Source organism: Bos grunniens, chromosome 17 (genome assembly GCF_055505025.1).
Source record: "Bos grunniens cultivar Pamir isolate PY7600 chromosome 17, Bosgru_T2T1.0, whole genome shotgun sequence".
Lineage (NCBI taxonomy): Eukaryota > Metazoa > Chordata > Mammalia > Artiodactyla > Bovidae > Bos > Bos grunniens.
The window spans coordinates 15,926,809-15,951,590 of record NC_141181.1 but is presented as its reverse complement, the minus strand read 5'-3'; the positions used below and the strand labels follow the sequence as shown (position 1 = coordinate 15,951,590).

Sequence of the window (24,782 nt, the reverse complement as noted above, 5' to 3'; positions counted from 1 at the left end):
CTGTGTTCCATATTGATATTTCCTTAGTCTTCTTACTGGTTGATTCTATTTTCTTTAACCCTTCTTTTTTTCAGGATGTCATCCAAATAAAATATTGACATCTGACTTCAAGCTCAGAATTCCTGAATCAGAATTTGTATTTCAGCAAAAGCTCCCCAGAAGCCCTACTGACATTTAGTGATGTGCAATATTCAAATCTCTCTGTTCTTACTCAGCTTAGTTGTTGCTCAAAGGATATCTTCACAAAGCAAGTCACCGGGTTTCCAATCTCAACAACTTTTCAGTATCTACAGAATAGACCTTCTCTCAGGTAAATGAGATTAAGAGGGCGAGATCATATTTCTTTTTTAACTTTATGAGACACTGCTGAACTGATTTTCAAGCTGCAAACGTGTACCCATCAATGATGGATGAATGTTCCAGTTATTTCATATTCTTCCCAACTCTTCCTATGCTCAGCCCTATTGATTTTAACTCCTCTAGTGGGTGGTTTTCTGTACTTAGTCACTCAGTTGTGTCCAACTGTTTGAGACCCCATGGACTGTAGCCTACCAGGCTCCTCTGTCCATGGGGATTATCCAGGCAAGAATACTGGAGTGGGTTGCCATACCCTCCTCCAAGGGATCTTCCCCACTCAGAGACTGAATCCAGGTCTCCCGCATTGCAGGCGGATTCTTTATCATTTGAGCCACCAGGGAAACCCAGTGGGTAGTTAGTGGTACCTCATTTTAGTTTAAATTTGCATTTCCCTAATAACAAATGATGATGAGTATCTTTTCATGTGCTTGTCATCCATCATGTCTGGTAAAATGTCTTCTTTACAATTCTTTTGCTCATCTGTAATGGTTTTATTATTAAGTTGTAAGAATACACACTTGGCTACAAGTCCTTTGTCAGACATCTATTTTACAAATACCTTCTCCTAGTCTAGACTTGCCTTTTCATTTTCTTAATAGTGTCTTTCGAAAACTTTGACAGTTTTTAATTTTGAAAAAGTCTTATGTATCATTTATGGTCTTTTTTATTTGTTCATGCTTTCTGTGTTCTAAGAAATATTTGCTTAATCCAAGATGAAAAAAAAAATTCTTCTATTGTATATCTGCTTACTTATTTATTTGCTTTTTTCATTTTTCTTTTTTTGGCTGTGCTGGGTCTTTTTTGCAGCATGGGGGCTTTTTGCTGTGGTATGCAAGATTTTTCCGGTTGTGGCACAGGCACGGGGCTTCTCGTGCTGTGGAGCATGGGCTCTAGAGTACATGGGCTCAATAGTTTCCGCTTGCAGGCTTAGCTGTCCCATGGCATGTGGAATCTTAATCCCCCCACTAAGGATTGAACTGGCATCCCCTGCATTAGAAGGTGGATTCTTAAACCACTGGACCACCAGGGAAGTCCTTGCTTTTTTTTCTTTTAGCTTGTACATAAGGTCTATGATCCATTTTTAATTAATTTTTATATATGTAGATAAGGAAAGGTTTACTCTGCACATAGATATCCAATTGTTCTTGAACTATATGTTAAAAAGATATCCTTTCCCCAATGAATTTCTATTGCATCTTTATATAAATTTATTTAAACACCTGTGCTGAGCTGTGCTTAGTCGCTCAGTCGTGTCTGAGTCTTTGCGATCTCATGGAGTGTAGCCCAGGTCCTCAGACCATAGGGACTCTCCAGGCAAGAACACTGGAGTGGTTGCCATGCCCTCCTCCAGAGGATCTTTCCAACCCAGGGACTGAACCCAGGTCTCCCACATTGCAGGCAGATTCTTTACCATCTGAGCCACCAGGGAAGTCCAAGAATACTAGAGTGGGTAGCCTATCCCTTCTTCAGGAGATCTTCCCAACTCAGGGATCAAACCTGGATCTCCTGCATTGCAGGCAGATTCTTCACCATCTGAGCCACCAGAGACGTGACCAAATGATCAATACTGAAGTCAGACTGATTATATTCTTTGTAGCTGAAGATGGAGAAGCTTTATACAGTCAGCAAAAGCAAGATCTCGAGCTGACTGTGGCTGAGATTGTCAGCTCCTTAATGCAAAATTCAGGCTCAAATTAAACAAAGTAAGAAAAACCACTAGTCCATTCAGGTATGACCTAAATCAAACCCCATATGATGACACAGTGGAGGTGATGAATAGATTCAAGGTCTGGTAAACAGAGTGCCTGAAGAACTAATGACAGAGGTTTGTAACACTGTACAGCAGGCAGTGACCAAAACCATTCCAAAGAAAAATAAATGCAAGAAGTCAAAGTCGTAGTCTGAGGAAGCTTTACAAACAGCTGAGAAAAGAAGAGAAGCAAAAGGAGAAAGAGGAAGAGATAGATATACTCAATAGAATGCAGAGTTGCAGAGAATGGCAAGGAGATATAGCAAGACCTTCTTCAATGAACAATGCAAAGAAAGAGAGGAAAATAATAGAATAGCAAGGACTAGAGATCTCTTCAAGAAAATTAGAGACACCAAGTGTTCATATCATGCAACGACAGGCACAATAAAGGACAAAAAAGGTAAGGACCTAACAGAGGCAGAAGAGATTAAGAACAGTTGGCAAGAATACACTGGAGAACTATAAAAAAAGGTCTTGAAAGTGAAAATGAAGTATCTCAGTCATGTCTGACTCTTTGCGACACCATGGACTGTAGAGCCTACCAGGCTCCTCCGTCCATGAAATTTTCCAGGCAGGAGTACTGGAGTGGGTTGCCATTTCCTTCTCCAAGGGATCTTCCTGACCCAGGGATCGAACCTGGCTCTCCCACCTTGCAGGCAGACAGACACTTTACTGTCTGAGTCACCAGGGAAGCCCTGACCTGCATAACCACCATGGCATGGTCCCTCACCTAGAGTCAGACATCCTGGGGTGTGAAGTCAAGTGGGGGTTACTACAAACAAAGCTAGTGAAGGTGATAGAATTCCTGCTGAAATTTCAAAACATAAAAGATGATACTGTTATAAGTGCTGCATGCAATATGTCAGCAAATTTGAAAAACTCAGCAGTGGCCACAGGACTGGAAAAGGTCAGTTTTCATTCCAATCTGAAAAAAAGGCAATGCCAAAGAAAGTTCAAACTACTGTCCAGCTGCACTCAACTCAGACACTAGCAAGGCTATGCTTAAAATCCTTTAAGACAGGCTTCAGAAGATGTGAACCGGGCACTTCCAGATGTACAAGCTGGGTTTAGAAAAAGTAGAGGAACCAGAGATCAAATTGCCTACATCTATAGGATCATAGATGAAGCAAGGGAATTCCAGAAAAATATCTGCTTCACTGACTACGATAAAGCCTTTGACTGTATGGATCACAACAAACTGTGGAAAATTCTTAAAGAGATGGGAATACCAGTCTATCTTACCTGTCTCCTGAGAAACCTGCGTGCAGGTGAAGAAGCAACAGTTAGAACCTTACATGGAACAACTTACTGGTTTAAAATTGGGAAAGTAGTATGACAAGGCTGTATATTGCCATCCTGTTTATTTAACTGATATGCTGAGTGCATCATGCAAAATGCCAGGATGGATGAAGCACAGCTGGAATCAAGACTGCTGGGAGAAATCAACAACCTCAGACATGCAGAAGATACTACCCTAATGGCAGAAAGCGAAGAGGAGCCAAAGAGCCTCTTAATGAGGGTGGAAGAGGAAAGTAAAAACGCTGGCTTAAAACTCAACATTCAAAAACTAAGATCATGGCAATGGGCTCCATCACGTCATGGCAAATCGTAGGGGAAAAAGTGGAAGCAGTAACAGATTTTATTTTCTTGGGCTCCAAAATCACTGCAGATGGTGACCACAACCACAAAATTTTCTTCCACGCTTCCTCCTTGGAAGAAAAGCTATGACAAACAGCATATTAAAAAGCAGACTCATCACTTTGCCAACAAAAGTGTATATAGTCAAAGGTATGATTTTTCCAGGAGTCACGGATGGATGTGAGAGTTGGACCATAAAGAAGGCGGAGTGCCAAAGAATTGATACTTTTGAATTGTGTGGACTCTTGAGAGTCCCTTGGACAGCAATGAGATCAAATTAGTCAATCCGAAAGGAAATCAACCTGAATATTCAATGGAATGACTGATGCTGAAACTGATGCTCTAATACTTTGGCCACCTGATGTCAAGAGCTGACTCATTGGAAAAGACTGATGCTAGGAAAGATTGAAGGCAAAAGGAGAACAGGGCAGCAGAGAATTAGATGGTTTGATAGTATTCATGTCCGACTCAATGGACATGAATTTGAGCAAACTTTAGGAGATAGTGAGGGAAAGGAAAGACTGGCATGCTGCCATCCATGGGGTCACAAGGAGTCGGACACAACTTAGTGACAGAAATTGCTTTGTGAGGAGCAGAATAATAATGTTATTGGTTGTTTAGTCCCTAAGTTGTGTCGGACTCATGTGATCCCACGGACTGTAGCCTGCCAGGATCTTCTATCCATGAGATTTCCCAGGCAAGAATACTGGAGTACATTGCCATTTCCTGCTTCAGGTCCTGACCCAGGGATCAAACCCACATCTCCTGCATTGTAGGCCAATTCTTTACCTCTGAGTCACCAGGGAAGCCCCAGAATAATAACGGGTTTCCTAAAAAAAGGTCTATCCGTCTCTATGAAATGGAGACTATCATGTGTATTTGAAGCTAATGTCAGCATACATTTGATTTATGATATATATGCTTACATTTAGGTCTTTATTTTTTTCATTTTGAATTTATTTGCATTGCTTTCTTCTCTCTCTCCCTCCTCTTTTTGTCTTTTTTTGGTCTTAGTGCAGTGTAATTTTAGCCTAAGGCAAAGTAAAATGTGTCTTTTATCCCACTCTATTACTAATCTTTCATATCTTATGTTAAAACTTTGGTTTATGCTTTGTCTTCTCTGTTTGGATTATTCATATATAGTCAGAATTTGTCTTTTGCTATAATCCTACATCATAACATTAAATAATTTCTTTAATATTTCCATAAACTAATATGTAGCAAACAAAATCCAGTTATCCATCAGAAGATATACTAAGAATTAAAAAATTAGAAACACTTCATTGAGTTTGTCCATATTAGAACATGAAAAATTTATAGAATATTTTACTGAGGAAGTTCAGTTAGGTCCCTATTATGTACTGAATATGCTATAAAGATGATTTTCTAAGAAAATAACTGAAGAACTTGTTTTCCAAACATGCCAGTTCAGAATCAATAAAAGAAAAAAGGGGGTTATCAATAAAGAAAAGATTTATTTTCTAATCCATAGTGTGCAAGTCCCTGAGCTTAAAAGCAAAATATTTTAAGTTAACTCTTGCTAATATTAAACTATACTAAAATTTAAAATGCTATTTATATGATTTACCTTTTATGCTAGATTTATTGAAGGCAGATTCTTTACCCTCTGAACCACCAAAGAAGCCTTCATGGATGATACTTCATTGTAAACCACGAGCTAGTAACTGTCTTCATACACTATGCAAAACTCTGTTAACTTCGGTACTTCTTTGAAATTCTGGGCATAAATTCTTAAAGAAATTCGTGGCTTGCAAACTTAAACTAAAAAAAAAAAAAACTTTCTGATTTGAAGGGCTGACAGATTCCTACTCAGTAAAAAAAAAAAGGGGGGGGGGCGGTGAAAGTTGGATGAATGCTGAATTAAAGGAGGTGAAAATATTATACATGCCCTGCCCCCTCCCCCAAATCACTGCAAGTTGTAAATGATGTATGAAATGACAAAGCCAGCCTAATGCACAGGAAGAATATAAATACTGCTCTGAAATCACCACCGTGAGGTACTATTTGCTAGAATTTTCTGCATAGCTGAACCCAGGAAGACCTCGCCTCATCTACAAATCCAAAAAAGAAATGAACTGAAAACAATTCTATTATTTCACTCTATGCAACACCCTCCTCCTTCCTTTTTCTTAGCCATAATATATTCATTGACTATTAGAATACTTAAGTATTGCTGAGGAATAAAGGAAATATCTAAATATATATTACATGGAAAATACCATAAAGGGTTTCCGTTCTAGAGTCAACTAGACCCTGGGTCTGAACCCTAGTTTTGTTTGAATCCTGGGTTTGACTCTACCTGCCTGATTTTGTATATGCCTTAAACTTCTTTGAGCTTCCATCTTTCCCTTTGCGAAATGGAGATGATATGGACACACAATTTGAAGGTTCAGTGAAATAACCTAAGCCAGTGAAATCACTAGCATGATATTGGACAATGTAGGTAGTTGTAAAGTTTAGGTCAATTTTTCCTCTCTTTTCATAATGGAGGCACATATCCTAGCATGGAAGGAAGATTGCATTTTCAACTGGAAGTCTTGGGGTTTAATTTTTCACTCCTTAGTTTATTAGACAATTCACTCAACTTTTCTGATGACACCTTAGCTATTTTTCTTCTGAAAATAGATGTTGATTACATCCTATGAGAAAAATATATGATAATATAGACTTTAAAATGTTAAGTAAGGGCAAAGTATTACAAATTAACATATCTGAGTCAAAAATATATAGAGAGATATAATATTCAGGTTTCTAGGAATCTGTTCTTCAGGGATGCAAAGAATTACACTATTTTATTCTAAAATGTTATCATGAGAATTTTCTTTGGTCAGTTTCTTCAAGGGCATATTTATTAGAAATATCTCATGATAAATTGCAAGATGTCCTCAGGATGCAGAGGTTATGAATGAGTGTACCAGAATTGGACTCCAAGACATTTGACTTTGCATTTCTAATCAAGCAGCAACTTGACTTTTTCTGTCTTGGTTCTTCATATCATTCAGATGCCCTAATTCATTATGGAAATTGATGTTTGAGTATCTACCTCATGCCAGACTAGCTTTTCTCCTTATATATACAAATGCAAGTCACCTTTGGAAGAATGCAGACCTAGGTCCCAGTACATTTCAAACATTAACTAATAATTTTGGAAATTTTTAGAACCTTCTCCCAGGAGACAATGTTGTAGAAAGCAAACTGAGGCACAAGAATCACCCCATGCTACTGATGAGAATCCACATGAAAGTTCTGCTCTCAAATGAAGTGACATTCCTACTCAAAGGGCTAGTTTCATATGCATAAAAATTAGGTGCTCGCCAGAGGAAAATACTTTTCAAAACCTAATTTAATTCATTTAATACAACCATGAAGCAAAGAAAATGAAAGATGTCAAGGAAAAGAGAAAATATACTTCAACCAATAATAGGTTTCATTTCCTACTAGGAAAAAAAAAATATTCAGTAAGATTTGAAAAGAGAATGAGGCCAATTCATTATGATCCTGTGGCAATACTTTGAAGCTTACTTTCTAACCTGGTCTATTTTACATTTCCAGATGTTATGAAAGGTAATGTATGCAGAAAGCAACACCAATGGGGATTTGGGTATTTCCTTTTCCCCACTGCAGTGACGATTTGGATCTTACTTTTTCTGAAAGCATCTTTAAAGAATTCTTCAAGCTGTCTGGAGAGTGCTGGCTTGCAGAATTAAGCAGTAGGTCTGCATGGGCTGCTATCAGAGGTTGTAGTTGATTGATGTTGCTGAGAACTTCTTTTGCTTTGGCTGTGTTTTCAGGTGAATAGTAAATAAACTGGTATCCAGTACTGCAACAACAAAGATAAAGGCGAATTACACAACAAGCAGAAAGAACTGTCAGCACTCAGGACCAGATGCTAAGTAATAAACAGAACTCCTAATAGCACGACTTCCTACTGAACAGATAAGAATTACTCTAAGAGATTTTTGTGATATTCTGAGTTTTTTCAAGTCAAATGACCAAGATATTTTGAAAGACTAGGTGAAATGATTCTAGTCCTTGCTTAAGCACTAAGAAGATTTTTCACGATTGCATATGTCAAGAATTAGCATTCAAAACAAATTTAATTACTAATGAACCTGAGGTCACACAGTACAGAGCGAAGAGTATGAACCTTTATATTTAGGCCATTATGAATATAGATCCTGGCTCTGCCACTTAGTAGGCCAGGTGATCTTAGGGTAATCTTAGTTTCTTCATCAGGAAAGTGGGAATAATTAACCAAACAGTTCTAAGAGGTGGGTAAGATCGGCCATCATTCATGTGAAATGCTTAAAATAGTGCATGACACAGAGCAATAATTTAATAATTACTATGTATATCTTCCCCATGATAGTTAGGGCAGAGGGCATAAATTCTAATAGCTGAGAAATGGGGAGAATATAAATTAAGGCCAAGTGAGCATATGCAGAATTTTGTTGGATAGAAACGGGACATTGATAACATAAAAATTCCATTATGCTATTTTTTTCACCACCCTTTTTGTTCGCAGTTTCCTCATTTGACTTGTAAAAATATCTAAAACTGCCTACAAATGAAAGAATTATTGACTTTTATAATCATCAGTTAAGAATTGGTTAAGCACATTATGGGGGTAAGAATTCCATCAATTGATGACGTCTTTGTCCAGTTGCATTAAGAAAGATGAGGGGACATTGCAGCAAAACTTCAAAGAAAAAGAAGAGTGGCCACGGTTGGTACACTGACATGGTGGGTGCAACACTTGGTTATATCCCTTTATACCCAACCATCAGTGCTTTTTTTCATTATACCATTGAAACTAAGTCTTCCTGAAACAAAGTTCCCTTACAGAGTTTATGATTCCTATCTCTACTCAAAATTTGATACCCATTCTTGTCCTCTTTGACCTCAATCTTGTGCTCATCAACCAGTTGATTAAAATTGCTGTTGTCTGTACCATTGTCAATATACTATAATTGTTGTTGTAGATATCATCATTAACTTACAAACTCAGGTTGTTTCTCCAGGGCACAATGAACTAACAGTCTCAAGTTAGGACCACCTGGCCCAAAAATCATAAACCAGACATACCCTGGACTCCCGAAACTATGATTATCCTGGCCCTTTCTTCTTCCCCTTTAAAGAAAAAGAAAATTCCCAAACTCAAAAGACTGAGATGGAGTGGCCCTGAGGCTTGCCTGCCATTTCCTTCTTGGTGTTCTGCAATAAATCCCTACTTTGCTATCAGAGTTGAGTTTGGCTTTATGACCCATGGGCACATAAACCCTTTGCTGGATTTCACCTTGCAACCCCTGTGGAGTATATTGATTATTCTCTTTACATTTACCAGCTCAATTATTAACATTCCCATAATTCCATTTTTCTTCTATTCTTTTTTCCATTTTAAAAAATTTATTTATTTTTGTTAAATAAATTATTTTGTTAAATTTATTATTAAAATAAATAAAAGTTATTTATTTTGAAGGATAATTGCTTTACAGAATTGCACTGGTTTCTACCAAACATCAACATGAGTCAGCCATAGGTATGTTGGAATACAGTTGACTAACAATGTTGTGACGGTATCAGATACACAGCCAAGCGACTCAGCCTTACATCTACACGTACCCGTTCTCCCCCACATTCCCCTCCCATCCAGGCTGCCACATAACATTAGCAGAGTTCCTGTGCTATGTAGGTCCTCATAATTCTTTCCATTTCTTATTTCAAAATATTAGCATCCAATAAGAAAACTTAACATCTCGGAAGCTCTCCTTTCCCTTTACACTAATGATTTACAGAACAAAGTATTTGTTTCTTTAGGGAGACAATACAATAAATCTATTATTTTATTTACTTTTTTCACAATTATATTTAAAATGTCCTTGGTTGCTTGGACTATTTGGGAGACAGGACAAGAAGCTGAATGAAGGATAGAGGTTTATAAAGGCTAAGAAACATGATGAGAATTTGCTCTTAATTTTGTACTCAAAGATTTTTTTTTTTTTAATTTCAGAAGCAGGAGTTTAAAAATAAAGTACACCACTTATTTTAATGCAAACCAAAGCAGATGACAAGTAACAACGGTGAGGAAGAGAGAGAAAACAATTGTCCCTGACAATTATCTCTCTTTCTGGTTCTTCTGATCTCCTAGGAGACTGTGCTGAGGCCTTTAACAAAAATCATGAACTGGAATGTCCTCCTACTCACCTGTACTCAGACTGCATACAAAATTAAATTCACCAGAGTCTTGAGTAAATCAAACAACTCTGTGTTATTACTGCAAAAAAAATTATTATATAAAGATATTGACATACCCACTACTAAATATAAAATAGATAACCAACAGGGACCTACTGTATAACACAGGGAACTATTCTTAATATTTTCTAATAACCTATAAGGGAAAAGAATCTGAAAAAAGAATATGTGTGTGTGTAAATGAATCACTTTGCTGTACAGTGATAAAAGTAACATAACATTGTAAATTAACTATACTTCAATGAAAAACATACATAAAGTTACCGATGTGTCACCAGGGTGGGGATGTCGTTTAATACCCAGCATTTTTGACAGCCGAGAATATGACTTATTAAGGACCATACACAGAAAGCAGCCTGTGGGGGCTGCTCCATGGTCCCTTTTAACTGATCTGCTCTTCTATCCTTATAATTGCTTTCTGGTTTCATCTTAAGGGGATGGACAGGCCTCCCATGGCTTAGCTCAGGAAAGCCAGTGTGGTCTTCCCACCCTATCTTCACAGATCTGTCCTCTTTCTGGGTATGTCATTCCTTATCTCTCTCATGTTCATTCCCATGCACTCTTTTATTAAGTTTTTATTTTTATTTGCTTATTTATTTGACTGATCCAAGTTTTAGTTGTGGCACTCAGGATCTTTGATCTTCACTGTGGCATGTGGAATCTATAACAGTTCCTTGACCTGGGATGGAACCCAGGCCCCCTGCATTGGGAGCAAGGAGTCTTACCCACTGGACCACCAAGGGAGTCCCAGTCCATGGCCCCTTTTTGACCTCTGTCACCACGACCTTCCTCCTTGACTCATACCATACTTCCCTGGCAGTTCACTGTTACTTTATTTCTGAACCTTTTCCATTTTCATTGTTTTATCTACACATTTCTTACTCGGAGATTCCCTGAGTGTCTCCTCTCCACTGGAGAGAATACATTGTCAAGATTTATTTCTTGCATATTCTTTCCTTATACCCTAGTTCAGTGGTGCTCAAATTTTAACAGGCATAAGATTCACTTGGGGATGATGTCAGGGCCCGGGTATCTTTAATAAAGAATGCAGGTGCCTGGCAACACCAAGAGATTCTGCTGCAGTGGGTTGCAGCTTTCCTAACAAGCACCTCGGGAAATCCTGATGCAGGTGAACAGTGAAGCACATTTTAGAGACATGAGCTGCCACTGTTTTGACTATAGTTGTCCTCTACACCTCTGATCACACTACACAATGACCCCGATCAAAGTCCCTTCTCTAAGGCAACTTCTGTACACCAACTTTATGTTCACAGTTTTGTTCAATTTTAGTCTTATTTTCACTTGTTGTTTTAAAAATTGAAGGAGAGTTGACTTACAATGTTGTGTTAATTTCTGCTCTACAGCAAAGTGACTCAGTTATATACAGGCATACGCTTTTTCAAATTCTTTTCCACTATGATTTATCACAGGATTGGATATAATTCCCCGTACTACAGTAAGACCCTGCGGCTTACCATTCTATATACACTGGTTTGCATCTGCTAACTCCAAACTCCCATTCTACCTGTCGCCCCTCCCTCGCTGGCAACCACAGGTCTGTTTTCTAGGTCTCTGAGTCTGTTTCTGCTGCACTCTATATTCAGCACAAATTGCTTAGGTTCACTTCTCATTATGAGTGTTGGTCCCACCAAACTTTTCCATCACCCTTTCATCTTTCCCCTCCCAATATATTCCCACCTTCTTCCTCTCCATCCCTAATGCAGTCTTCAATCACCATCCCATCATGGGGCATAACTGTAACTCCTGCCCCATGTTCCTGAGTCAGTTTCTATTTGAACAGAGTTGTGTAGTACGCATTGGTTCTCCTGGTTAGGCCTTTTAATAATGAGCATCTTACCTAGTGAGGCTGAAAGACTCATTTTCCACAATAAAAGCCAATGTTGGTGTCCAATTTGAAATAGTATGGTATAAAAAAAAAATCACAACCCATAAAATAAATTTAAGTGTGCATAAATTTCATCTACCTATTCATTGCCTTACTCTTTAAACATGTTATTTAACTGTTATAGCTTTTTAAATAGAAAGTTATGAGTACAATTTAATTATTGAGATAAAAAGAATATAGCTAAATTCTATTTTATAGTTCTCTGAAATTTAAACTGAATCCAAACACTTGAATCAACTATCAATCAGACAAAGACAAAATATTTGCTTGGACAAAAAATATTTAATAGGATATAAATATTATAGCAAATCATGGGTAAATATTTGAAAGTAGTATCATAATAGTTTTATATTGGTGAAATGGTGAATTAAAGTATATAGATGGATGTATATACAATATACACTTTGATTTAATATATATTTAAATTATTTAATATCCTATTAATTAGCATACGTACATACACATACTCATATGTTCATGAGCATATTGTTATTAGAGGTAGGTATAATTTTTGAGGTATAAAGAAAAATAAAGCACATAGTAAAATAATATTCATATTTATAAGTGTGAATTGATAACTGAAATACAATTACAACAATGATGTATGTTTTCGTGTGTATATCCCAGCTCAGTCACTTCTTGTTGGTCCTCCTTATTTTCCCATCCTTTAGTATTATTTGGGATTCCCAGGTGGTGCTAGTGGTTAAGAATCTGCTGGCTGATGCAGGAGACAGAAGAGACAAGGGTTCGATTCCTGGGTTGGGAAGATCCCCTGGAGGAGGGCATGGCAACTCTCTCCAATATTCTTGCCTGGAAAATCTCAAGGACAGAGGAGCCTGGCGGGCTACCATCCATAAGATTGCAAAGAGTTGGACACAACAAATGTGATTTAGCACACGCACACTAGTGTTACGTGTTCCAAGGCTCAGTCCTTGGAAAACTTCCTTGCTTTTATCAACATGTCCTTTCTAAGTAATCTCATTTAAACTTTTATACACCTCAGTTGTATTAATGATTTTGAAATTCATTCATTCCCCATCTAGACTGTTCCTTAAACTCCATTAAAAGCAAAAACTTTTCTCTTGACAGTCCCAACTTATCACATCCCAAACCAAACTCCTGATCTGCTCCCCATTCTCTATAACAGCTTCCCTACCATAACTCACACCAAACTCATCTGATGTGGCCAACATCTCTTCCTCTCCTAACATGTGCCAAATTTTACAGAAAATTCTGCCTTCTTCTTCCAAACATATGCAGAATCTAATTGCTCATTTCCACACTCACTGCAACCATGCTTTTGCAAGCCACCACCATCTTCCACCAGGATTATCACAATAGCCTACAAACTGGTCTTCCCTCCTCTGTCCTTCCACTGACACTTTGAAATCTTTGCCTCATGTTATGTTGTTGTTTAGTCACTAAGTCACATAGGCTGGATGAAGGCAGGAAGCAGGCAAGAAGAGAGAAACAAAACAGTTCTTTCTTAACCCATTGCCCATACCCCAGGTTCGGGAACTTGCTCTGCTGTTTATCTGTGCCTTCCTTCCTCCAGGCCACTGCTATCTCCATTCCTTAACCCATTTACTCAAGTAGGCTACTGTATTGGCAAATGGAGTCATGGAAAACTACAGATGAGACAGGATGAGGTGGCAAGGAGGGAACAGGAAGAAAACAGAAGGAGGCGTGGCACGGGTGGATTAGGGTGGATGAACTTAGGAAAAACTGCTATGGAGTGCTGTGTTTCCACTCCTGCTGCAGAACTAAATCTCCTGGGGAAAATCGAAGGACTATTTCCGCTTCTTTTTTTCTCCCCCTCCTCAAGCACTGCTTTAAAAAAAAAAAAAAAAAAAGATTTCCTGAATCCAGAGAGAGGGACAAACATGCTTTCAGTTCTGAAAAGAAAATCATGTGGCTAATAAATGAAAATGTACACCTTAGTGAACTTGAATATACCCTTCTGGCTTCACAGGGTTTAACAATGTGCTTCAGGAAATTGTAGAAGGTTAAAACACACACACACACACACACACACACACACACACACACACAATCATATGAAATCATATGGCTCTGCCTTCGCCCATTCATCCTTTCCATTCTTTTTTCCCTTTTTTCTTTTTGCTAGAAGTGCAGCTTATAAAAAAGAACCTGAAGGAAAACAATATCTGCTTTTGTTTACCTCCTATGGATTTCACTTGTATAATTAAATGGGTTACAAAATCTAAAATTAAATTGATGTTTGTCTCTGAAAATACTCTTTTTAAAAATATTGGTTTCTTGGAAATTTTAGAATCAGTTTTTGAACAAACCTTGATGCTGTTTATTAGCTCTGTGATAAGTAATGCTAATCAAGGGAAAAACAAACAAACAAAAACACCTAAAATTCATTTCATTTTAGCTCAACTTGCCCTCAAAGAAAATGTAACTATTGACTCTGATCACACTGGTTCCTACAATCTTACTTTTCAGTTTGAATGCTCTTATCTGCCATTTTTTGACCAGTTGGACCATGTGTGTGTGTGTGTGTGTGTGTGTGTGTGTGTAATATATGTATAATATGTAACATATATATATATATATATACATACTTATATACACATGTTCTTTCCTTTAGTCCTATTCTTGCTCTAATAAAAGGCACCTAGACACTATTATCTGACAAAGTTCAATGAGTTTTCACTTCCTTTCATGGCCTATTCCCATTTATCCATGGTCTCACTTGCCCTGATTTCTTTTGCCAACTTCCAAGAGTTTGGTTGATCTATTTCTGCCTAGTTTGGTTTCTGGTATTTTCATGCTCACTAATCTGTGAATATGCAATGGAGTAACACCCAAACCAGGTCCCCTGATTCCCTTCCATCCAAAAACTTTCTGAACTCCATCCTGGGCATTATTTTTCATATACCTCATTAAAATACAGAGAAGGTTGTTATTGAGTCTCTCAGTCATTTCCAGCTCTTTGTGACCTCATGGACTATAGCCTGCCAGGCTCCACTGTCCATGAGATTTTCCAGGTAAGGATACTGGAGAAGGTTGCCATTTCCTTCTCTAGGGAATCTTCCCGACCCAGGGATCGATTGAACTCTCATCTTCTGCTTGGCAGGCAGATTCTCTACCACTGAGCAACCTGGAAAGCCTATAAGATAAGGTATAAGAATAGAAACCATCTTCCAACAAACAAAAGCCCAGAACCAGATGACTTCACAGGTGAATTCTACCAAAAATTTAGAGAAGAGCTAACACCTATCCTACTCAAACTCTTCCAGAAAATTGCAGAGGAAGGTAAACTGCCAAACTCATTCTATGAGGCCACCATCACCCTAATACTAAAACCAGACAAAGATGCCACAAAAAAAGAAAACTACAGGCCAATATCACTGCTGAACATAGATGCAAAAATTCTCAACCCCCAAATTCTAGCAAACAGAATCCAACAACATATTAAAAAGGTCATACATCATGACCAGTGGGCTTTATCCCAGGGATGCAAGGATTCTTCAATATTCACAAATCAATCAGTGTGATACACCACATTAACAAATTGAAAGATAAAAACCATATGGCTATCTCAAAAAATTCAGAGAAAGCCTTTGACAAAATTTAACATCCATTTATGATAAAAACCCTCCAGAAAGCAGGCATAGAAGGAACATACCTCAACATAATAAAAGCCATATATGATAAACGCACAGCAAACATTATTCTCAATGATGAAAAATTGAAAGCATTTCCCCTAAGTGAGGAACAAGACAAGGGTGCCCACTCTCACCACTACTATTCAACATAGTTTTGGAAGTTTTAGCCACAGCAATCAAAGAAGGAAAAGGAATCCAGATTGGAAAAGAAGAAGTAAAACTCTCACTGTTTGCAGATGACATGATCCTCTACATAGAAAACCCAAAAGACACCACCAGAAAACTACTAGAGCTAATCAGTGAGTATAGTAAAGTTGTGGGATATAATATTAACACACAGAAATCCCTTTCATTCCTATACACTAACAATGAGAAAACAGAAAGAGAAATTAAGGAAACAATTTCATTGCAATGAAAAAAATAAAATACTTAGCAATAAATCTACCTAAAGAAACAAAAGACCTATATATAGAAAACTATTAATGATGAAAGAAATCAAAGATGACACAAATAGATGGAGAAATATACCATGTTCATGGATCAGAAGAATCAATATAGTGAAAATGAGTATACTATCCAAAGCAACCTATAGATTCAATGTATTCCCTACAAGCTACTAATGGTATTTTTCACAGAACTAGAACAAATAATTTCACAATTTGTATGGCAATACAAAAAAATCTCGAATAGCCAAAGCAATCTTGAGAAAGAAAAATGGAACTGGAGGAACCAACCTGCCTGACTTCAGACTATACTACAAAGCCACAGTCATCAAGACAGTATGGTACTGGCACAAAGACAGAAATATAGATCAATGGAACAAAATAGAAAGCCAAGAGATAAATTTATGCACCTATGGACACCTTATCTTTCACAAAGGAGGCAAGAGTATACAATGGAGAAAAGACAATCTCTTTAACAAGTGGTGCTGGGAAAACTGGTCAGCCACTTGTAAAAGAATGAAACTAGAACACTTTCTAACACCATACACAAAAATAAACTCAAAATGGATTAAAGATCTAAATGTAAGACCAGAAACTATAAAACTCCTAGCGGAAAACATAGGCAAAACACTCTCCGACATAAATCACAGCAGGATCCTCTATGACCCACCTCCCAGAATATTGGAAATAAGAGCAAAAATAAAAAAATAGGACCTAATTAAACTTAAAAGCTTTTGCACAACGAAGGAAACTATAAACAACATGAAAAGACAGCCTTCAGAATGAGAGAAAATAATAGCAAATGAAGCAACTTACAAAGAATTAATCTCAAAAATATACAAGCAGCACATGCAGCTCAATACCAGAAAAATAAACGACCCAATCAAAAAATGGGCTAAAGAACTAAACAGACATTTCTCCAAAGAAGACATACAGAGGGCTAACAAACACATGAAAAGATGCTCAACATCACTCATTATCACAGAAATGCAAATCAAAAACATCATGAGGTACCATCTCATGCCAGTCAGACTGGCTGTTATTAAAAAGCCTACAAACAATAAATACTGGAGAAGGTGAGGAGGACAGGGAACCCTCTTACACTGTTGGTGGGAATGAAAACTAGTACAGCCACTATGGAGAACAGTGTGGAGATTCCTTAAAAAGCTGGAAACAGAACTGCCATATGACCTAGCAATCCCACTGCTGGGCATACACACCAAGGAAACCAGGATTGAAAGAGACACGTTTACCCCAGTGTTCATCTCAGCACTGTTTATAATAGCCAGGACATGGAAGCAACCTAGATGTCCATCAGCAGATGAATGAATAAGAAAGTGTGGTACATATATACAATGGAATATTACTCAGCCATTAAAAAGAACACATTTGAATCAGTTCTAATAAGGTGGGTGAAATTGGAGCCGATTATACAGAGTGAAGTAAGTCAGAAAGAAAAACACCAATACAGTATACTAACGCATATATATGGAATTTAGAAAGATGGTAATGATGACAGCAAAAGAGACACAGATATAAAGAACAGACTTTTGAACTCTGTGGGAGAGGGAGAAGGCAGGATGATTTGAGAGAGTAGCATTGAAACATGCATATTACCGTATGTGAAATAGATCACCAGTCCAAGTTCGATGCATAAAACAGGGCACTCAAAGCTGGTGCACTGGGACAACCCTGAGGGATGGGATGGGGAAGGAGGTGGGAGGGGGGTTCAGGATGGGGGACACATGTACACTCATGGCTGATTCATGTCAATGTATGGCAAAAACCACTACAAAATTGTAAAGTAATTAGCCTCCAATTAAAAGAAATGAATTAATTAAAAAAGAAAAAAGAATAGAAACCATTCTTAAATATATTTAGAGGCAAATGTTCCCCTGACCGCAAATGGGCCTGAGGGATATTTTTAGGCATATGGAAATGCCCTAAGATTGGATTGTGATAAGGATCACACAGTTGTACAAATTTACTAAAAGTCCCTGAACTGTGTATTTAAAATAGGTCAATTGCATGGTATGCAAATTATAGTACAGGAATAGAGAGTAGAGTGCTGGTTCCCAGGGTCTGAGGAAGGAAATGGGGAGATACTGGTCAGATACCGGTCAAGGGGTATGGAGTTTCATTTATGAAAAATGTTTAAGTTCCCAAGACCTAAGGTACAGCCTGGTGATTAGTTAATGATGCTGTGCTGTGTTCTTGAAACTTGCTAAAAGGGTAAATTTTAAGTGTTCTCACCACACAAAAAAAAAGAAAAAAGAAAATGCTAACTATGTGGAATGATGGAAAGGCTAATTAGCTTGATTGCAGTGATTATTTCACAATATTTACATATATCAAAACATCAAGTTATACACCTTGAATATATAAAAATTTTATTTGTCAATTATACCTCAACTAAGCTAGGGGAAAAACTCAAATGTTCCCAGAATATGATGTTATAATGCTGGTAATTATGATTCTGGGATAAAAGTACAGGAAAACAGAAGGTATATTTAGGATCCATTTCATTTTTTTCCCTGTTAAGTCTGATATTTTTATGGAGGAGCTCTAAAAAAGCCAATAATTTATACTGTAGAATTTATACTAAAAATCCAAGTCTCTCTCTCTCTCATTTTAATAGCTAATAATTATTGGGTCTATAATATAGGGCTAGAATTATGCTAATTTCCTTTCAGGGATTATTTTAATCATGGCAACAACTTTCTGAAGAACAAATATTATTCCACTATATAGATTTAGGAATTGAAGCCTCAGTAGGTTAAGTAACTTGGTCTAGAACATACAACTACTATACATGTTAGAATAAGGATTCAAATGCAGGTTTGAACACAGGATTCAAATACAGTTTGAACTGTTAATGATGTTTTGCTACCCTTCTCCAATACCATGTTCATAAGGTAACAAATGTTCATAAAACATCATTAAGAGTTCAAACTGTATAATAATAACAACCTGCATTTTAATCCTGGTTCTACCATCTACACAATACTTGTGTATGTGCTAGACTAAGTTACTTAACCTACTGAGGTTTCAATTCCTAAATCTATATAATGGAATAATATTTGTTCTTCAGATAATTGTTTTCATGAACATGGTATTGATCCATTTTAAATTAGAAAAAATTACAATCCCTTAGCTAACACAGAAAATATCTCTTAGAAACATGTTGGTAGGTACAGCATATATTGAAACAAAATATAATTGGAAAGTTCTCACCTTCTAATTAAAACAAAGCTCATTTAAAAAGATGTATAATTCTATGTTATAACACAAATTAGACATAAGAAAGAATTCAAAAATCATTTCACCATAAATTGTTTTCGACAAATACTTAATGACTGCTACTCGGTCAATGCTCAGAGAAAAGCAAAAGGTTAGAGTTGTTCAGCAAGATAATCATTGGATGAGTATGAAGATGCCTGTCCCCTAAATGCTACAGACAGGGCTGGTAGCAGAGTAGAAGAGAAAGGGGATAAATAGCTGCTTCCCATAAGTCCTTGAAAATCTAAGTCTCTACATTCTAAACGTGTACAAAAATTGCCCAGGTAACCACAGTTTCAGGGTTTGTTTACTGACTACTCAGTACTATAGCTCTTTACATTTCTAAGAGGTCAGAACTTTGTTTAAGAGCAACGAGAGGGAGGGGATATATCTATACTTATAACTGATTCACATTCTTATACAGCAGAAACTAACACAACATTGTAAAGCAATTATACTCAAATTAAAAAATAAATTTTAAAAAAGGAGCAATGAAAAAGAATGTCACATTGCAAATTTTCTAGGTATTTTGTTTTTGGAGATTTTTTTAATGATACCTAGTTTTTCCATATTTGCTGAAAGTGTTAGGGGCAAAGGGTTTTAGAAAGACATTTCTCTTATTCCATAACTAAATACAGAAAAAAAGAAAGAAAGAAAGAAAAGGAAAGATGGAAAACAAAGAGAAAGTCCTAAAGGAAATAGGACTCTCTTAAGTAAATTTGTTATCCTTTCCAAAACATTCACTGATGCATCTCCTCTGTGTATACACGATTTCATGTTTTCTTGCGAATACATTTTATATACATCTCTCAGTTCAGTTCAGTTCAGTTCAGTCGCTCAGTCGTGTCCGACTTTTTGCGACCCCATGAATCGCATCTCTAGATACCTAATAATCCACATACTAATTGAAATGACTATACAGTGTTCCACTTTAGTGATGCAGAATAGCTTGTATAAATATATTCTTTCAAGATGTTTCTAATATTTTACTATTATGAATGGACTCTATGGACACCTGAAATATTTGCCTTTTTAAAAATTATTTTTATTATATGTATATTCCTAAATAAGTGGTTTTCCTGAGGTGTATTTTGGAAGGTTGCAAACAGAGAACCGGTGAGGTCGTGTGTGTGGGTGTGGGTGTGTGTGTGGGTGTGGGTGTGTGTGTGGGTGTGGGTGTGTATGCGCTCAGTCCTGTCTGACTCTTTGCAGCCCCATGGATTGTAGTCCACCAGGCTCCTCTGCCCATGGAATTTTCCAGGAAAGAATACTGAGAGGGTTGCCATTTCCTTCCCCAGGAGATCTTCCCAACCCAGGGATCAAATGTGCATATCTTGTGTCTTCTGCATTGGCAGGCAGATTCTTTACCAGTAGTACCACCTGGGAAGCCCCTCAGTGAAGCTAGAGTCCTAGAAATATTTTTATTGCCTACTATATAGGAGCAAATTAAAATAAGAACTGATCTGCATGCAAAACTACTGTATCAAGTCAGGCATCCTTTTGTATAGTATAGATAATGTAATTTACTTTGAACATTATATTGTTCTCATAACAGCCCAGAAAGAGTTGAATAGATCAAAGTTTTAAAAATTCCTATTCAATTCCTAGAAAGGTCATCTGTAAACTAACATTATTCATTTATTAAGAACATATACATTTCATGCTGAAAATCTACTGATAGCATGAGGATGAATGCATACAGAACCTGAGAGTAGCCACAGAAGTCTGATTTTCCAGCTACATCATTAGCTGCATGAGCAGTTCAGTCTTTGAAAATCATTATTCTCACTGATAAAATAAATAGGAGAATTTGTAATCTCTGAGATTCCTTGTAAGTTCTAAGTCCTAAAAGATACTTTATTGCAAAAAAGACAGACTCAGTAATTTTATTTCCCCCAACTTCCTTTCATATTGAATATAGACGACTGATCTTATTAAGCAACCGCTGGAAACAAAGGGTGAAATTTCTATTCCCTTTCCGAGTGACCTGGCCATTCACCCAGTGAAATTAACCAGAAATCTAAGAGCCCTTCAACCCTGCCGAGTTACCGCAATTCCTCATTCACTTGGACTTAAATCCTATAAAAATGTCCTTAAATCTTCAACTCCGTACTCACCCATTTCCTCCCATCAGTACTACTGTAATAGCCTGTTTGCTCCTGTTAGTTCTCTCCATATAGTAACTCAAACTGCACATCTGATCATGTTCCTCTCCAGACCAAACTTACCATCCTCTTAGCCTATATGATGAGCTGTCATGACTTGACACAGCGAACAAGTGTTCTTCCAATCTGGCTCTCATCCTTTACCCCTTCTTTCTCTCTATCTGCTCTTCTCTGTCTCTGTGTCTTTCTTTCCGCGGCTCTGTGTTGCTGGAGTTCCTAAGCCAAAGTGCAGTGAATGGCACCACCAAACAGACACATAAAGTCCAAACAATTGCCGAGTCTTTTAAAATATCTCTGCAACTGATCCCCTTCTCTCCACCTGTGCGTAAACCATCCTAACCAAGCCATCTTTCTCCAACAGAAACACTGCAATAACTACTCACTTACACAAGCCTCCTGACAGGGAAGAAGACATTGGAATAGTTCAGGCAAGGTCTCATCTAATAAAGATTATGCAGTGACACAATTTTTCTCGTCACACAAGCCAACTGTGTGATTTTTCCATGACACAGATCCCATGTGTACATTTTTTAAAGTTAGTGTGTGCATGGTGTCGTGTCCAACTCTTTGTGACCCTGTGGACTGTACCCTGCCAGGCTTCTCTGTCCATGGGATTCTCCAGGCAAGAACACTGGTGTGGACTTCTATGACCTCCACTAGGGAGTCATCCCGACCCAGAGATCAAATTCATATCTCTTATGTCTCATGCATTGGCAGGTGGGTTCTTTACCACTGAGCCACCAGGGAAGCCCTTTGTAAAGTCAGTAATTTCACTAATGACAGTACTTGCAAAGAATGAGGTGCTCTAGAATTAGTTTCTAAGGTTCCAGAAAATAGAGTATTTTTAAGTTTTCTGGTGATTTATGACTGCAGCCACAAAATTAAAAGATTCTTGCTCCTTGGAAGAAAAGCTATGACAAACCTAGACAGTGTACTAAAAACCAGAGACATCACTTTGCTGACAAAGGTCTGTCTAGTCAAAGTTATGGTTTTTCCAGTAGTCATGTATGGATATGAGAGGTGGACCATAAAGAAGGCTGAGTGCTGAAGAATTGATACTTTCCAAACGTGGTGCTGGAGATGACTCTTGATAGACCCTTGGACTGCAAAGAGATCAAACCAGTCAATCCTAAAGAAAATCAACCCTGAATATTCATTAGAAGGACTGGTGGTGAAGCTGAAACTCCAATACTTTGGCCACTGATGTGAAAAACTGACTTCTTGGAAAAGACCCTGATACTGGGAAAGATTAAATTCAGAGAAGGCGGCGGCAGAGGATAAGATGGTTGGATGGTATCACTGACTCAATGGACATGAGTTTGAGCAAACTCAGGTAAATAGTGAAGGACAGGGAAGCCTGCTGTGTTGCAGTTCATGCAGCTGCAAAGAATCAGACACAACTTAGTGATTGAACAACAACAATTTGTAGATGACTTTCTTTTCTGTTTTCTGACTTTGGGATTATGGATATAAATATCTAAGCTAATAGAGAGCTTTTAGGGCTTCCTTGGTGGCTCAGATGGTAAAGAATCTGCCTGTAATGTGGGAGATCTGGGTTCAATCCCTGGGTCAGGAAGATTCCCTGGAGAAGGAATTGACAATCCACTCCAGTATTCTTGCCTGGAGAATCCTATGAACAGAGAAGCCTGGCAGGCTACAGTCCATGGGATCGCAAAGAGTCAGACACAACTGAACGACTAACATACAGACACAGAGAGCTTTAAAGAACATGTTGGAAATTACTCAGGATTTAATCTGAGTCTCTATATTTTTCCTCAGACTAAATGCATACTAGTTAAAATAACATAACTATGTCATGATTTTAAACATTTTTTTAGTTTATGGTGAAGAAGAAATGCAACTCCTGATTCATAGAAAATAAGTCATCAAACCATATTTTCTTCTCATATTTAGTTTTGTAAGTACCAGAAAACGATGTTTCTATAGCCTGCTGTATATTTCACATTTAACTTTTAAGTTCTAATATTTCTACCAATTAATTTTTTCTTCTGAGATAAAATGAAAAGTCATATCTTAATAACTGCGTGAAATGAAAATATTTAATTGTGAAGTCAAATTATCTTCCTAAGAGTGATGATATATTTATCTTTCCTCAAAAATCTCAAGGTTGTGATCACTGTTTCTAACAATCTAATGATTTCAATAGAAATAAGCCACAGCTACAGTGTATATAAGCAACTATAGGGTAACTGTTTCGTGATTTTCTGAGATCACACCATTAAGATTATGTGTTTCAGCATTTTCAGACACTGTTCTCTTTACTTAATTTATTATCACTCAAAATTCTATTATCATTTAGAAAACTTGTTTGCATTTACAATTAAAGTCATTTTCTTTAAAGGAAAGATTTAATCTTTAAGAAGCTTGAACAGATCACACCTGGCTTCCCAAGCTTCTGGGTAGGTGTCTGGAAGAAGGTTGCCAAATTTTAAATATTAAAGTCACTACTGCATGACCAATATTGAACCAGATTTTAAGTTGGCTATTTTTATAAAAATCAAAATGTCTTTTGTAAAATAAAAAAGCTTCTTCTTTCAGAACATATAAAAGTATATTTTCCCTTCCTAGTCAGGCACGAGGAAACACAAAGATTGTGTTCGCCGACAAATGGCTGTCTCAAAGCCTACAAGTCATTTACCACAAATGCCCCTATGTTTCTGACACTTAATTCAGACACAGCGGTCTCTTCGAGCAGAGTAATTTTTTCTTCCTTTTACTCCAATGACAAAGCTTTCACTTCTTTCATTTACACCCTCATATACTTACTGCTTCAAGGAACACTTATCCAATCAGTTCCTTGGGATGCAGACATAGTCAATTCCCTGGCACACACACAGCATAGAATGGAAGAGAGGCAATTAGGAACTCTGGAGGTTAAAAACAGATGCGGCCTTGCAAGAGGTAAGTGAAGACGTCAAGGCAAAACTGAAACAGAAGGACTTTGATCTGGTTCAGCATGGGGTGGTGTGAGTGGAGGAGAAGATGGTGTGAGTGGCAAAAGAAGCTGGAAAAGAAGTCAGGGTCAGATTGTTGTTGTTTAGTCATTAAGTCATTTCTGACTCTTTTGAGACCCCGTGGACTGTAGCCCGCCAGTCTCCTCTGTTCATGGAATTCTCCATACAAGAATACTGGAATGGGTTGCCATTTCCTCCTCTAGGGGATCTTTCCAACCCAGGGACAGAACTTGCGTCTCCTGCATTGGCAGTCGGATTTGTTTCCAATGAGATACCAGGGAAGCCCCAGGTTCAGATTACGCGTGAAAATATTATGCACCTTGGGCTTTATTCTCCAGGCAAGAGGCAGCTTTGA

At 37.5% G+C, this 24,782-nt stretch overlaps 1 protein-coding gene across 9 annotated transcripts in view; it reads right to left on the bottom strand.

Annotated features, from left to right (window-relative positions):
- Window positions 1-24,782, bottom strand: part of INPP4B (inositol polyphosphate-4-phosphatase type II B) — an 853,196-nt gene that overhangs the window by 143,395 nt on the left and 685,019 nt on the right. For all 9 annotated transcript variants that reach the window (XM_086346584.1, XM_086346591.1, XM_086346583.1 and 6 more), the window contains one exon: window positions 7,409-7,586. In XM_086346584.1, the coding sequence (XP_086202710.1) occupies window positions 7,409-7,586 (178 nt within the window). The remainder of the gene's footprint in view (window positions 1-7,408; window positions 7,587-24,782) is intronic.